Genomic DNA, 17002 nt, shown 5'->3' with positions numbered 1-17002 from the left:
TGCCTCCTTCAGTTTTGCTTCTTCCTCTGGTTCAGCCTTGCCATGGACCACTACTCACTTCCTTGCTAGTCACCCAGAAAACTCTGGCCTGTAATTCACCTGCACTTTACTGATGCTCTCTTTTCACAGGCCTCAGTGAAGGAAGGAAGCGTCCTCTTCATTACTAGTTATTTCAATCTTTAGAGTTTTTCACTTATCAGTACTGTAATAAAGCCCTTCCTTACTTAAGGGCATACTTGGGCATCCTGAGTCTGATACCCTTTGATATTTCCCTGCCAGTGTCACATTAATCTATATCTTCTGAGTTTCAGCAGTAGTAACTAATAGATGAAACACATACCTTACGTAGACTAACAGTGGTTTTCAAATAAATAATATTCTTACCTGGAATGTTGTTATTCAAAGTGTGATCCTTGACCCAGCAACATTGGTTTCACCTGGAAGCTGGTTAGAACTGACTTCTTGGACCCAACCCCGTGAATTTAAATCAGAATCACCAGGTGGGCTGTATCCATATTTAAGTTTGAGAAGCTGTGATCAAGACCCCGGGAGGCACCAAATCCAAATGCCTGTTGTAGAATCCAGAAACATAACATAAGGAAGTGAGATGAGTTGTGTATAAAAAAGGATAGGGAGTGATGAGGACTACAGCAAACTGGAGAGCTTATACTTTGTATATGAAGTATAATTGGATGTGAAGTATAATTGGATGTGAAGTATAATTGGATGTGAAGTATAATTGATACTCAATTTTGTCCTATAGGAAGGAAGGTTTAGGGTTGCTGAATCCTATTAAATATGATCAAGAGTGGTCAGATTTGATATTTGTAGGTAATATCTCAAATTTTAACTACTGGCAAAAATTTCAATTTATTTTCAATTAGTATGAGACCAAATCCGGCATATGGACTACTATTTGCTAATATCTAGTCAAGGCCTGTAGTAAGGAAAAGAAATATTTTCTCAATTAAAACATCTCAGAATCCTTTCCAACAATGGGATGAATGCTTTATGTTTTCATGCTTATTAGTATCACACCACCACAATCCTTAGGTTCTTCTGTTTTCAGACTTGTTCTGAGGTTAATTTCATGCTTCAGACACGTGAAATCCTGCTTTTTGGAGCCTCAGGTAGAACCCATTCTTTGGCAGTTGGCAGTCACACTTCTCTCTGTAAGTGGAGGTGAAGTCAGGAAGAGAATGTAAAAGTCTCATGTCAAAATAATTCATAGTAATCTCCTGGGGATTGGCAGTTGTCCTCCTATTAAAGTTAACATCTTGGTCTCTGCAGAATTTCGGTGAGTTGTGTTTGTAGAATAAAGTTATCTAGAGCAGTAATTTTCAAGTGTGAGTATGCATCAGTCACCTGGAAGTCCTGTTAAAATATACATTTCTAGACCTCATCCCAGAGTTTCTGATTCAGTAAGTGTGGGTATTGCACACACTTCTAGCAAGTTTTGAATTTGCACTTCTAGCAAGTTTCTAGGGGATGGGCTGATGCTGTTGGTCCAGGGTCCAGTAACCACACTTTCAGAACCACTAATCAAGAGAGAAAAAGCAGGGCTCTATTTGGCTGGGAGACATTGATATGACTGTACCAGTCATTAAAATATTGAGCCATCCCGTTTGCACACTGAGTGCTCCCATACACCACCTGCCTACCTGCCACCCAGCCATTCTGTTCCCTACCCCAAAAATCCCCAACCAGATGTTTCTGTATCCCACTTATAAAGAGAAAACACCTGGCTGGGTTCGGGGACTCGCGCCTATAATCCCAGCACTTTTGGGAGGCCAAGGGGAGAGGATTGCTTGAGCTAAGGAGTTGAAGACCAGCCTGGGCAACATAATGAGACCTTGTCTCTATTAAGAGAAAAAAAAAAAAAAGATGAAACACTTATGTGTACATCTCTTCTTATTGGTCAATCTCTGAGTCCAAGTTTGTAAAATGAAACCACGATAGAACATGAAAGATTACTGGGCGTTCAAATTTCAGATTTGGGGCAGAGCTCAAGAAATCTCTGTGGACCCACAGATTAAGGTAGGCTATGATACTGTACAACCATCCTGCACCTTGTGCGATCAAGCTGCACTGGATTTCCGGTTCCTCTGTGATGCGACAGGGCCTTTCACAGGTCTTTCTTTCTGTCTAGAAAGAGTTTATACCTTCTTTTTCACTACTTCTGACTTCAGTCTTCAGAGTTGTCCAGTACTGCGCTAAAGCCACCCCTTTACAGACTCAATTCAATTGCTCTCATTTCATAGTATGATCACATTATAACCAACTAATGGCCTGTTGAGCTATATGTATTATCTGTGGCCCTCACCCGCCATCCATATAAACTCCAAGATAGCAAGGGGCCGTGTTGGTCTTCCTTGCCTCTCCATCCGTAGTATCCAGGTACTCAATAATTGTATATTTCATAAATTAATGAATGAATTTTTCAAGTCTCAACACTTAGGCTGTGTGTTCTGCGAGGACACTGTTCCCAATGACTGCAGGTCAATTTGTATCCTCTCCTTACACCCTCAGGAATGTATATAAATCTAATTATAATGGTTTTCTTATATTCTAATTATTTTTGTATTTATGTCTCTAATAGTCTCTAAGCTACTTGAAATTGAAGATAGGTATTTTGTCCATTCCTAACAAATATGAGTTTCCTGCATAGATATGAAACTCAGTAAAGATTTGTTGAAGGAAATGTCTGTCCAAAAGCAAAAAGTAAATGACGCTTTCAAATACTAGCAACTTTCAGTTTTTGCTTCCACTTAAATGGATATCTCATCTCTGTTGTTTCTCATAAAAATAAAATGTCTACTTTTTGTGTTTGATAAATGAAAGTTTATTCTCATAACTTCTGATTGCAATGTTCCTCATGGTAAATATGTCTCTAAAATGTTAAAAGTCAATAAATAGTGCAATCTAAATTATTGTAAACACTCTCAAAAGGAATATGAAATGCATATTGGAAGAAAGCTCTGGTAACAAACCCAATACTTCTGACCAGCTATGGAGCCGTTATCTTTTATATTTTATTTTACTGGTTTACTTCCCCTGTTTCCCTGTAATTTCATATGAAGAGTGTGAGTGGTATGTAACATTACATACAGGTTCCATGTTGGGGTTTAAATAGCCTGGCGTTAGTGTATGAGGATAAAGATGCTGATGGAATTTTGTATCCTTTTGTTTTAAATACACTTATTCTAATTTAAGTATTTTGATAGTTACTCTGTTTAGCAGATTCATTTCACTTTTCTCCTTCCTGCTCTGTTCAAAGAGGATGAAGTCTAGATTTTCTGTTACCCAGGTTCCTCTTGGCCTTTGGTTGCTAAAGTACTTCAGCCAATGGGAGGCACTGGCAAGAGGGTGAAAGCAGAGATTGTGGTACTTTTCTCTTCCTCTTCTGTTTCTTACTGTGGAGTGGCAGAAATTGTGTTCCTCTTAAACTACAGCTACTGTTGGACAGCTCTTTTTCCATGTCTCTAACTCTCACTGAGCTCCGGCAACAGCTCTCTTCCTTTTTTCTTCCAGTTCCAGGGATGCTAGGTCAGTTGTCTTTGTTGTTAGGTCCTGGCTCCTTCACTATCGTTTATTATTTTCCCCCCGACCCTTTACATAAATGTGTAAGTAGTCTACTGAGCGAAACATATTTGAGTGTGTTCTATCTTTCCTGCCAATAGTATGCAGCATCCACACACACACTCAACAGACCCAACTTTTATATTTTATTGTTTTAAATGCTATCAATTTCTAAACATTGCTTTTTAAACCCTACTTTAAATTGACAGATAAAATTGTATATTCATCATGTACAACGTGATGCTTCTGAGTAAATATATATTGTGGAACGGTTGAATCTAGCTAATTAACATATGCATTACCTTACATATTTATCATTTTTACGGTGAGAATATTTAACATCCTCTCTCTCTACATTTTTCAAGAGTATATTTTCATTAGCTGTAGTCACCATGCTGTAAAATACATCACTTGAATATTTTAACTGTGACTATATATCCCTTGAAAAGTATCTCCATACCTCCCCCTTCCCCATAACCACCTCAGCCTCTGGTAACCACTATTCATTCCCTACTTCTGTGGGATCAGCTCTTTTAGATTCCACATATAAGTGAAATTAGGCAGTAGTTTTCTTTCTTTACTGGCTTATTTCACTTAACATAATATCCTCCAGGTTCATCCATGTTGTTGCAAATGACAGTATTTTATTCTTTTTTATGGCTGAATAGTATTCCATTGTATATATGTATACCACATTTTCTTTATCTGTTCATATGTTGGTGGATATTTAGATTGATTCCATATCTTGGCTATGAATAGTGCTGCAATAAAAACGGTAGTGCAGATATTTCTTTGACATACTGATTTCATTTCCTTTGTATATGTAATTCATAGTGGGATTTTGTATCATATTGTAGTTTTGTTGTTCATATTTCAAGGAGCCTTCATACTGTTTTCCATAATGCCTGTACTGACTGCCATTCCCATTTACAGTGTGTAAAGGTTTTCTTTTTTTTAATTAGTAATTTTTGACTTTTGCAGGTACGTAATACATGCCTTTTTACTAAATCGTTATCAACATTTATCTTTTTTCTTTTGGATAGTAGCCATGCTAACAAAAGTGAGGTGATAATCTCTTCTTTTTTCTTTTGGCAAAGATATCGTTAATTACTATTATATTTTAACTTTTAGGTGCAAGGGTACATGTGCAGTTTTGTTACATGGGTAAACTTGTGTCATGGAAGTTTATTGTACACATTATTTCATCACCAGGTATAAGCCTAGTACCCATTAGTTATTTTTTCCTAATTCTTTCCTACTGCCACCCTCCAAACTCCAATAGGCCCCATGTCGGTTGTTCCCCTCTATGTGCCCATGTGTTCTCATCATTTAGCTCCCACTTATAAGTGAGAATGTGGAGTATTTGGTTTTCTGTTTCTGCATTATTTTGCTAAGGATAATGGCCTCCAGCTTCATCTATGTTTCTGCAAAGAACATAATCTTACTCTTTTTCATGGCTGCATAGTATTCCATGGTATGTGTTTACCACATTTTCTTTATCCAGTTTACCATTGATAAGCATTTAGGTTGATTGTCTTTGCGATTGTGAATAGTGCTGCCAGGAACATATGTGTGCATGTGTCTTTTTGTTAGAATGATTTATATTCCTTTAAGTGTATACACAATAATAGGATTGCTAGGTCCAATGGTAGTTCTGTTTTGAGGTCTTTGTGGAATCACCACACTGTTTTCAACAATAGCTGAAATAATTTACACTCCCACCAACAATGTATAAGTGTTCCCATTTCTTTGCAAGTAAGCTGATACCTCATTGTGGTTGTAATTTGCATTTCCCAGATGATTAGTGCTGTTGAGCATTTTTTCATATCTGTGTTATCCATTTGTCCTTTTTATGATAGATGTCTATTTTGGTCTTTTGCCTATTTTTAATCAGGTTATTTGTTTTCTTGCTATGGAGTTGTTTGAATTTCTTATATATTTTTATATGAACCCCTATCAGATATATAGTTTGCACATATTTTTCTCATTCTATTGAATATCTCTTTACTCTGTTAATTTTTAATTTTAATTTTAATTTTTTTGCTGTGCAGAAATTTTTAGTTTGGTATAAGTCCTCAGTCTATTTTTGCTTTTGTTGCTTGTGCTTTTAAAGTCATATTCAAAAGTTATTGCCCAAATAATTGCGATGAATCTTGTCCTCTATGTTTTCTACTAATAGGTTGATAGTTTTGAGTCTTACATTTAAGTTTTTAATCCATTTCAAATTGGTTTTTGTATGTGGCAAGGGATAAGGGTCTAATTTCATTCTTCTGCATGTAGATTCTTACTTTTCCTGGTAGCATTTGCTGAAGAAGGTGTCCTGTCCTTACGGTATGTTCTTGACACCCATGTCAAAAATCAGTTGAATGCAAATGCATGAATTTATTCCTGGGTTCCCTATTATGTTCCACTGATCAGTTTTTATGCTAATACAATGCTGTCTTGGTTACTATGGCAGAATTTCTTCTAGTTGCAGACTTTGACTTTAGTGGGGAAATAAAAAACATCCTTCCAAAGAACCATATTATTAGTGTTTCCATATTGATCGAGTATCTTCTGTTTTTTTTATTGGTTAACACTATCATATATGGGGATACTAAGAGACTCCTGGCAAATGCCCATAGTTTTCTAATGTGGTCCTACTTGCCCCGCATTGTACAGGATGAACTCAGTTGACCATTTGTGCTTAGGTTCTGTATGGTAACCCCTTTCTCTGTCTGTGGATTCAGCAGCATGAGGAGCCAAACATGAACAGCGGTCATCTCAACTTCTAGTTTAAAGAAATCATTTTTGAGTTTCTTATAACTCAAAATGTTGAAGAGGTAGTTCAAAAAAAAGTTGAAGAGGTAGTTCACAGATAAGGAACAGAAGTCACAAGGTGGAGAGAGATGGATAAATTAATATTAGGTTAATACAGATGAGATAATTATATATAGAAGTATTTATGGGTGAGTACACACTCACACATCCACTTCTTTATGTCAACCCAGAGGTCTTGTAAGCTACAACACCCTAGAAGCAAGGAGCATACCTAGCAACAGGATCTTGGGTTTCAGTAACATTCTAAAAAAAAAAAAAAAAAAAAAAAAGGAACCAGAACACTGTGGAGAAACAGCTGATTCTAACACTAGGAAAGGGAATATAGAAAATGAGCCTGGAACATTTGGTAGTGCCAGATAGTAAGAACATGCTAAACTCCACGGTCTCGCTCTAAACAAAAAACATTGATGGGATGTGTCAAAGAAGCCAACTAAGAGACTTCCCAATGTCCAAAGCTGGAACTGTTTGAGCAAAAATCCAAAGCAAAAACTAGTATTGGATTTAGCCCAAAGTATCAAATAACTATACATGAGTCCATGCTGTGTAAATAAATAATTTCATAAATAAATGGAGGAATAGAGACAAATCTCCAATGCAGAAAAAACTCCAAAAACTTATGTAACTTCTCTGCCCTCACGGAGAGGGAATGTAACTCCCCACTCCACGGGGGCTGTGTATAGTGACTTTCTTATTAAAAAACAGTGTGAAAAGAGGGGGAAAGAGTAACTTTATAGTGGATAAACATGACACCTATTACTTTAGCCAGGTGGTCACATTTAACATTGGTAAGTCACTTTGAGGGTATATATGCTTTATAAAATGTCATGAAAATGGCCCATTACCTCTGTGGTCTTTCAAAAACCCCAGTTTAATTATGAGAAAAAAAAATCAGACAAATCCCCACTGAGAGGCATACTACAAAATACCAGCCTGGCCAGCACTTTTAAAAACTGCCAGAAAAATTCTGAGAAACTGTCATAGCCAAAAGCAGATTAAGGAAACAGGACAATTGAGTGTAATATGGAATCCTTGGAGAGATACTGAAATACAAAAAATAGTTTAAGGAAATCAGAATATAATAATAGTCTCCAGCCAATGCACAAATATTGGTTCATTAATTGTAAGAGATGTTCCATAACAACATAAGATGTTAATAAAACGGGAGACTGAGTGCAAGTTATATGATAACTCTTTGTATTATAATCTCATTAATTTTTTGTGAATCTAAAACAGCCAAAAAATTAAATCTGTTAAAAAACACTCTCAGCTATGTGTGCACGTTGTGTGTTTAAATGTGATGATTAATGGAAACTTCCAGTAAAGATTTTAGAGTAAAATTATGTATTCAAAATAATATATTCCTAATTCAAATTATAAGATCAATGTTCAGAATATAGTTTTGAAAAATGCTTTAAACATGATGTTTATAAAGAGTATTTCCTTTAAAATAACCATTAGCACTTCTCATTTGCATCTCAAATTTTGGTTGAATTAATGAATGAACAATAATGTGTTTTCATCCTCAACATAAAGTTGTGTAATTAATAGGCAAAACATTATCCCATGTCCCTGATGCTGGAAATGTAATTCAGAACGTTTAAGAACCTCATTGTAGAGCTTACCGCTGGGCTGTGAACCTAGGCCTTTGGACTTTAAATTCATTACCCAGCCCACTATTTTCTATATCTTTGTGGGGAAAAAGCACCCTTTCACTAGTCTATTTCTCTGTATCAAATGACGTCCAAACTTAATGGGTGAAAACAATTTATAATTGCGTCATGATCTGAAGACCGAGAATATAAGCAGGGCTCAGCCAGTTTGTTTTTATATTACTAGTTTTATAGCTGGGGGTCACCCCTTGGGCTGCGCTGAGCTGGAAGCTCACTTCTAATACAGTATTTTATCCTCCAGAATCACTCCTATATGGTCTCTAATGATTCGGTAGTGTAGCCTGGCCTCCTTTACAGCATGGAATCTAGGCTTCAAGAGAGGAAGAAATACAAATGCTGCCAGTTCTTTTATAGCCTACACTTGGAATTGGTGTGGTGTCAGTTATGCCACATTCTATGATCAAAAAAAAATCACAAGTCCAGATCATATTCACAGGGATGGAAAATAGACCTCATCTCTTGAAGGGAAGAGTGACAAAGAATTTGTGGCCATCTTTAACCACCACACATACTAAATAATGAGAATGTAAACGAACAACTGCCAAAATATACTACTAAGTCAATTATCAGATGCTTTGCACTTCAGTTAGCATGTTCACGTTTAGTTGACTATGTGAAAGTTTTTAGAAATCAGGATTTGTGAACTATTGTAAGTCTGAGAAATAATAGTTCCGGGGTGACTGATAGTGGGCTTTACTTACATCCTTCTCAATGTCCAATAGATGCCCCCAAAAGCGAACATTCCATATATTATAAATTCTATTGTTTTACATTGTGATGTTCAGTAGTAAGTTGCTTTCAAAGAGGTAATAATAGGCTTCTTTCAAATTTTCAGTTTACATAGAGTTTTAATGGATCTCCAGAATCAGAAACTGAAAGAGTTGAATGACTGGCTAACAAAAACAGAAGAAAGAACAAGGAAAATGGAGGAAGAGCCCCTTGGACCTGATCTTGAAGACCTAAAACGCCAAGTACAACAACATAAGGTAGGTGTATCTCATGTTGCGTGCTTTCTACTAGAAAGCAAACTCTGTGTATAGTACCTATACACAGTAACACAGATGACATGGTTGATGGGAGAGAATTAAAACTTAAAGTCAGCCATATTTTAAAAATTATTTTTACCTAATTGTTTTTGCAATCTTTGTTGCAATGGCTTGAATAAGTCCCCTCCAAAATTCAGGTGATTGTATTAGGAGATGGAATATTGAAGGGTGAATAATCCATCAGGGCTCCTCCCTTAAGAATAGCATCAAGTCCCATATAAAAGAGGCTTCACACAGTGTTCTCCTATCTCTTGACCCTCCACCATGCACCACGATGTGAAAACTCTGTGAAAAGGCCCTCACCAGATGCTAACATCTTGATCTTGGATTTCCCAAACTCGAGAACTGTGAAAAAATAAAGGTACATTCTTCCTAAATTACCTCATTCTCAGTTATTTTTGTTACAGCAGCACAAAATGGATTAAGACATTTGTTGTTGTTTTTTTAAAAAATACAACATAGCTAGGCTTTTTGTATTTGGAAAAGAAATCAAACATATTTGTGGATGAGAACAACGCAGGGTATGTGATTTATTAAAAATTTGCTTTCCTGGAAGACAGACTTCATAGGGATTACTTGTAATGGAAATTTAAATAATAAGGCTACGATTTTTTTAATGTAATTTTACATTCAATTTATAGTAAATTGAAGCTGGCCAAGCTTGATGATAAATGAGGGTCTGAAGCATTCCTTTTCTATAGAATATGACATTTTTTAAATGTTAATATTTCCATCTTTTTTCTTCAGTTTACTTGTACATTTCCAGTTATGCTCCCTCACTGCCAGAAAGCATTTTTTTTGTTTCTGTTATTGAGACTTCTACAATAATATTTCTTATCCAAAATTATGAGGGTGCTTTATTTTAATAAGTGCCATAAAATATTGCAATTAGCTCTGAGTTTTATTGTTGAAATAGGCTCCTGCTCAATTCATGAGGAAACACACACACACAAGATCCTTTGTAATTGTCCCAGGATTAGGGTTGCCACATTTAGCAAACAGAAATAAAAGAAGCCTACCTAAATGTAAATTTCAGATAAACAACAAATAATTTTCTTAGTGTGTGTCCCAAATTGTTCATTGTTTATCTGAAATTCACATTTTGCTGAGTGTCTTTTATTTTATCTGGCAACTCTACTTATGATCTGTGGTTGTTGGATTTATGGCTTTGAATAGGAATATCTGCTCCTTTACCTCATACCTCCGAAATCTGCCTTTTGTCAAACTTAATTCTCTCTTTGTATAATATTCAGTCATATATAGCTTTACAGTTCTTCCATGCAAATAAAAGATACATTTATTTCTAAGTTCTAGAGTTTTTTTTAAGTTTAATGAGCTTCAGTTTTCAATGACAAATGGGGCCAGCCCTTACTATTACTGACCCCCAGGAGTCCTCTAAGATCTAGCATTTAAGAAGAACTGTAACTATGGTAATCCCCATCTGCTATGCCGTCAGGAAAAAAACATCAACTGTATTGCAATTATGTAGAAATTGTAACTGTGATTACTTGATTACTTGTACCGCTTTTCCTATGTTTCACATTTGCTTCTCTCATTGACACTATATCTGCCCTCTTTCCCTTGGCCTACACTGGAAGTTACATGCAGAAAGTGTCCATATAAACCAGGGGTGTCCAACCCGTTGGTTTCCCTGGGCGACATTGGAAGAATTGTCTTGAGCCACACATAAAATATACTAACACTAATGATAGCTGGTGAACTAAAAGAAATAATTGAAAAAATATTTTAAGAAAGTTTACAAATTTGTGTTGGGCCACACTGAAAGCCATCCTGGGTCATGGATTGGACAAGGTTGATGTACAACAATGGCTTCTCTCTACCGGAGGGTATTTCTGGTGCAGAAGCATTTCAGCCAATTTGAAGGTGGACAGGAAGTGGAATTAGTGCCACCAGAGCTGCCCTTAGCCAATGAGGAGTAAAAGTTGATAGAGAAATCCTGTAGAATCTTTGTCCCATAGTGGGACATTTCTAAGGTATATTCTCCACAGTCTTTCAGAGATTCCCCAGTAAGACTGAGCTCCAGGTATCCACAGGATAACTTCCTGAACATCCCCATGCTCTCATAATGCCTTACGAGTTCACCCTCCAAATAAACCATTTGTTCACAAATCTTTTGTTCAGGATGTGATTTTGGAGGAATCTAACCCAAGACACACTTCTCCCACTAGAAGCCAGAATTCGAGCTCCAGTTCTACCACTAACTATATTGTCATTTTCCAAAAATCACTTAATGTCCCAGGTTCTCTGTATCTTTACTTTGGAAATAAAAGAGTGAGTTTGTTTCTAGTGTTCCTTCCAGTCACAGTTTAAATGTGTCCAATACTTTTGGAAGTTGAAGTATTTTAGAAAAGGCCAAGATTAGGCCAAGTAACACTGAACACCAGAAGGCAGGACACTGCTGCTGGATGCCTGGAGTGTAAAGCGAAATCCAGGGAGAAGAGCTCCAAAAGAGCAGTAGAAGGAGAATGTTAGCATAGCTGTCTAAGTACGGATAACCTAGGGCAGCTATGAAGGAAGTTCTTAGCTTGGGACGCTGAACAGACTCTTCATTAAGGTGAGACAAGCTATCCAGGATCTTAATATTCTGCCAGGTACCTGAAATGTTTTGTAGTTTTTTCTGAAAGATATAATGTGAATGAAATGGAAAACGTTTGACAAATATTGTCATAAAATTTAAATATATTATTGATTACTTGAAAGTATGCCATTTCTAATGAGTATGAAATTGCCTTGAAGAAAAAATGTGAAACAAAAGAAGGCAACAGGATTATATGCAAGTTGATTATGTAACATTTTACCTCCAGGCATTATTTATTTATTTAAAGGGCATAAAGAGGCCAGAAGGCATTGGTTTTCTGGCTCAGAGAGTAAGGCCAACTCCTACTTTTAACTATTTGAGCACTTTTCAGGACAGATTTTTTTTTTATAAAAATTAAGGGAAAGATTCATATTCAAGTCCTGAAAATTGATAATGCTCTTTTGTTTCTTGGGAACAATTTTGGCGAGAAGAAGGTGACTTAACATCAAACAATTTAGCAAAGAGTTGACTTTATTTAAACCTGAAACATGTACATTATATTGTCTGTTAAGACTAAAAGGAGCATACATACAGAATTAAAGGAACACTGTTTTGTTAGTCTTGCCACACTTCATAAAACAAAAGAAAATAAATATTACTTCTTTGGGTAACTGAGTTCAAACTAAAGCCTTATTTATATAGTCGTTGAATCGCTTTGCAGCTTTTTTCCCGAAGAATTGTAAATCATTGAAAGTAAGGAAATTTCTCCTTCTGACAACAAAATACATCAGTAAACTTAGAGTCCCCACAAAAGCAACTCCCATCTGCTGCATCACCAAACTTCTAACCTAATATAATATTTATTTTTAGCTTTGTGTAGATAGACATTAAATCCTTGTGCCATCACCATTTTTTCTTAAAGATGATTGCAGATGACAAAATTAAAGAAAAGATACAGATTTTGTTGCTGGGAATTGATTTAAATTCTGCTCAGATCAGAGGTCACCTGCTCTCTCTCTCTCAACTGGAGGGCAAGATTAAAATGTTTGCAAATCTTGCAAGTACACTGAATATTACAGATATGCTTCTGTATATTCTGTGACAGGATCCTTTGCTATCTTCATTTCAACAGCATTTTATTATGAGGCAGGCTAGAAATTCAGACACTGTGAAATGTCAGGAAGATAAGTCACTTTTACTGAACCTGGCAATTAGGTAAGGTAAAGCAATTGATCCTATATGGTGGTTACTATTAAATCTAGCCAAACTCTTTACTCTGGGTAACCAAGAAAAGTTCAATTGGCTGCACCATTTGGGAGAAACCACTCATTCTTCACAGACATTGCTGTGGGGAGAGAATTTAGAGGTTTGCTTTAGCTTTGAGGCACCCAAGAGTGAGTCTCTCTGGGGAGTAAACAAATCGAACCTCTCATTCCCCTGTGAAAAAATATATCACATATAATTCTAGCTGGTCTTTTTTGTCTTAAGGGGTAGAATTTATTCGTGATGTTGACAAAGAATGAAAGGATTTCCCTCGAAGGAGTGGCATGATGCTATTGAGGAGGAAAAGCCTTGAGCTTTCATTAATAGTAAAGAAGTTTGCCATTTTGGAGGCATTTTTTTCAAAAGGAAAATATTTAACAGTGAAGTCTTTTGTCTCCTGGCACAGTGAGACTGGGATGAAGTTTAAAGCTGAGTTTACTAGCTAGGTTTTCCATTCTTTTGAGAGATTTAGACTTTTGTGCATAGATGTATAACCTTGGTGACAGCATCAACAAAGACTTTACAAATTACAAGAATTTGCCGATGTGAATTATATTCTGACTTCAGTGAAGGTTATATGTGAAATACTGATTAATACAAAGTAAGTAGCCTCTTAGAAACTCAGTCACCTATCCTTTTCTTGAAGGTTAGTTAAAGGCAGACATTTGGGTTGCCAAGATTGTGAAATATCCTCATCTGGTGACCTTTAAAATGATCTAGATGTTCATGTTACAGAGAAGGTTTAGGTATAATTCTGCCAAAGGATCTGACATTTCATTTCATTCCATTGCATTCTATTCCATATCACTGAACAAACACTCATTATAGCGCATGGGTGCTGTGAAGAATGCAGAAACCAATCATTTATGAAATCTTGTGCTATACTGAATGCTGGAGGATTTAAGCCTGATCATGGAGGGTGATCATGAGTCTTATATAAAAGACTCAGGCATTTGCAGTAGTTCTATGAGTAATAGGAAACCATTATTCATGAGAAATTAAACTAGAAATAGCTGCAATTTAGGAAAACTTATCTTAATATTTAAGAAGATATTTTTTGAGGATAAATAAAAGAGCAGAGAAACAGGAGGCCGGAAAACATGTTAAGAGGATATTGCTGAAAGTATGTAGAGCCTGAATGAAAGCAATGACAACAAAAATTGTAAACAGGTACAAAGCATTCTCGATATCAAATCAAAACCAATAGGACTAGATTTAGGAAATGAACAAAAAGCTCAAAGTAATAGATTCTGGGACTGGGCAATTGGGACTTGAGATTGGTAATTAAGAAAATAGGCAGTGAAAAAGAGAAATGCAATAGTTGGAAGAAGGATAAGTGATTCAGTTAAGTTTGACAATGCCATAGGATCAAGTAGTGCTTTTAGTGGTTAGCAAGCTCACTCTCATATTTAGCAAGGTTAAAATTACATGTTGTTTGTTTCTGCTATGAAGTTTCATTTTATTTCCTGTCTTTTGCCCTCATAAGTGCTTAATGAAAGTTTAATGGTTATGATGGTAAGGGGGATAAACACTATAATCTGAAAAAATACTGTATTATAACCAGAGAGCCAGATTTCTTTTGTGTTTTCAGAGTGCTTAGTCAATAATTGATGCTCAGTAAATGTTTTTAGAACACATGTTCTGATTATATTGACTAGTTTTATTATCCAAACCGTCTCCATCATGGCTAACTTTCTGACAAGGGCATGAAAGTTTGATAATTTCAATTAAAACGTTGGGCATACAGCAAAAAAAAATTCATAAAGCTGTAGAAAAATACATCTGTAAAGTGGCTTACCTGGTGATGTTATCTCTGGTGTCTTCAATCTCTGACTTTCCTTTTTTCCTTCTATCTCTGTTGCATTCCCATATTCAAATATCTTAATAGTGCTAAACCATTGACTATGAAATTGGTTTGGGTGGTAGTATTATTTTGACATAAATGATTGGAAGTTTATGTAAAAAAGAACATCACACTTGTATAGTCTACATAGTAGTAAATGCATGATATTCAGTTACAATTTTTAAAATCTAATTGAGAAGACATCTAATATCCCATAAGAATTCTATTAACAAGCATCATATTCCAAGGATATATTTGCACAGTAATGCTATAGATTATGAAAATAATAATATTATAAAATCCATGCCCATATTCTTATTTTACAAATCAAGTATTTCTAGCTATCAGATTATTATTTACTTTATTAGAAATTACTGAGTATTGATTCAGTAACATTACTTAGAATGTCACAGCTTTGTTTGACAGTATATCAGTATAGCTACAAAAATTATACCTGATCAAGACTGTGTCACCTTAGAGGCACTAACATTAGTTATTATACTTCATTACTCTTGTAATACTTCCTCATGAGAAGACACTGACCTCTGCAATGGGGTTTAAAGGAAAAAAATAAGTACCCTATTTCTCATTTACTGAGTTAGTCTCATGTAAAATGTCTCTCTCTTTCTGAACCAGTACTGTAACAATCAATTTCAGTTCTTTCGTATAGGTAATACAAAATTAATAATGTAAATAAACTAATTATAAAAAACATTTTAAAATGCATTTTAGGGAAACCTCACAAGAAAGCTAAGACACATATGATAACATGAATTTTAAGGCAATAATTTTCCTTATCAAATGTATGACCATATCTTATAACAAAATGCATGTCCGTAAATCCAATCCCGTGTTAAAATATAAGGTTGAATATGATACTTTTTCTGAAGAATATGGAGAACTATCCTGTTTAATATTTCTGTTATGAACAGAATTTCTAGTAGATTTCTAATACTAGTAGATTTCTACTGGTACATCTGGTAGTACTCTCTTATTCATTGGAAGTAATGATACTGTATCCTTTAACAATTAAAAATCTAAGTCATATCTAGTAAGACTAAAAAAGCACTAAACTATTTTTACATAATGGTCTACGGTTTTGGCACACTGAGGATATTTAATAATGGAAATATAATGTGATTACCAAGTTATTAGAAATAAATACTGATGCTCAAAAGGGCTATTTCCATGAATCTCAGTGTAAGAATGCAAGGATAATGTGAATACGTCAGAAATGAAAGAAAATAAGCATTTCCTCACCACCTACCAAATCTAAGCACTGTACAAGCTGAATTTAATGTATTGTCTCATTTAACTCTAGTAATAAACATGTCTTAGAAGAAGTTTTAAAATAGATAGAGGGGGTGCATGTGCAGGTTTGTTACATGGATATATCGTGTAGTGGTGGAGTCTGGGATTTTAGTATATCCATAATCTGAATAGCGAACACTATACTCAATAGGTAATTTTTCACCCCTCACCCCCTACCAGCCTTTAATCTTTTGTAGTTTCCAGTTTATATTATTCCACTCTAGATGTCCATTTGTACCCTTTGTTTAGTTTCTTCTTATAAGTGAGAACATGTTGCATTTAGGTTTCTGTTTCCAAGTTACTTCACTTAGGATAATGGCCTATAGTTCCTATTCATGTAACTGCAAAAGACAGGATTTCGTACTTTCTTACGGCTGTGTAGTGTTCTGTGGTGTGTGTGTATATATGTGTGTATATATATGTATGTGTGTGTATATATATATATATGCATATATACACACATATATACATGTGCATATCACATTTTCTTTATCCAATCATTTACTGATGGATGCTTAGGTTGATTCTTTGCTATTGTAAATAGTGCTATGATAAACATACAACTGCAGGTATCTTTTTCATGTAACACCTTTTGTTGTTTTTGTTGAGTATATACCCAGTACTAGGATTGCAGGATCCAATAGTTGTGTTTTAAGTTCTTTGAGAAATCTCCATACTGTTTTACATAATGTTTATATTAACTTACATTCCCACCAAGAGTGAATAAACATTTTCTTTTCTACACATCCTTGCCAACACCTGTTGTTTGACTTTTTTAATGACAGCTATCCCTTTAAAAAAATGAGATACTGTCATTTGGAACAATGTGGATGGAACTAGAGATCGTTATGTTAAGTGAAATAAGCCAGGCACAGAAAGACAAACATCTCATACGTTCTGACTTATTTGTGGGATCTAAAAATTAAAACAA

General features: G+C 35.4%; 1 protein-coding gene across 1 annotated transcript in view; it reads left to right on the top strand.

Moving 5' to 3' along the window:
• The window catches only part of DMD (dystrophin), a 2218635-nt gene that overhangs the window by 719132 nt on the left and 1482501 nt on the right, over positions 1-17002 (top strand). The window contains exon 12 of the mRNA XM_063601607.1: positions 8905-9055. Within this exon, the coding sequence (XP_063457677.1) occupies positions 8905-9055 (151 nt within the window). The remainder of the gene's footprint in view (positions 1-8904; positions 9056-17002) is intronic.

This window comes from Pan paniscus, chromosome X (genome assembly GCF_029289425.2).
Source record: "Pan paniscus chromosome X, NHGRI_mPanPan1-v2.0_pri, whole genome shotgun sequence".
Taxonomy (NCBI): Eukaryota; Metazoa; Chordata; class Mammalia; order Primates; family Hominidae; genus Pan; species Pan paniscus.
The sequence above is the reverse complement of the archived record's forward strand: the minus strand, read 5'-3'. Positions and strand labels throughout refer to the sequence as shown.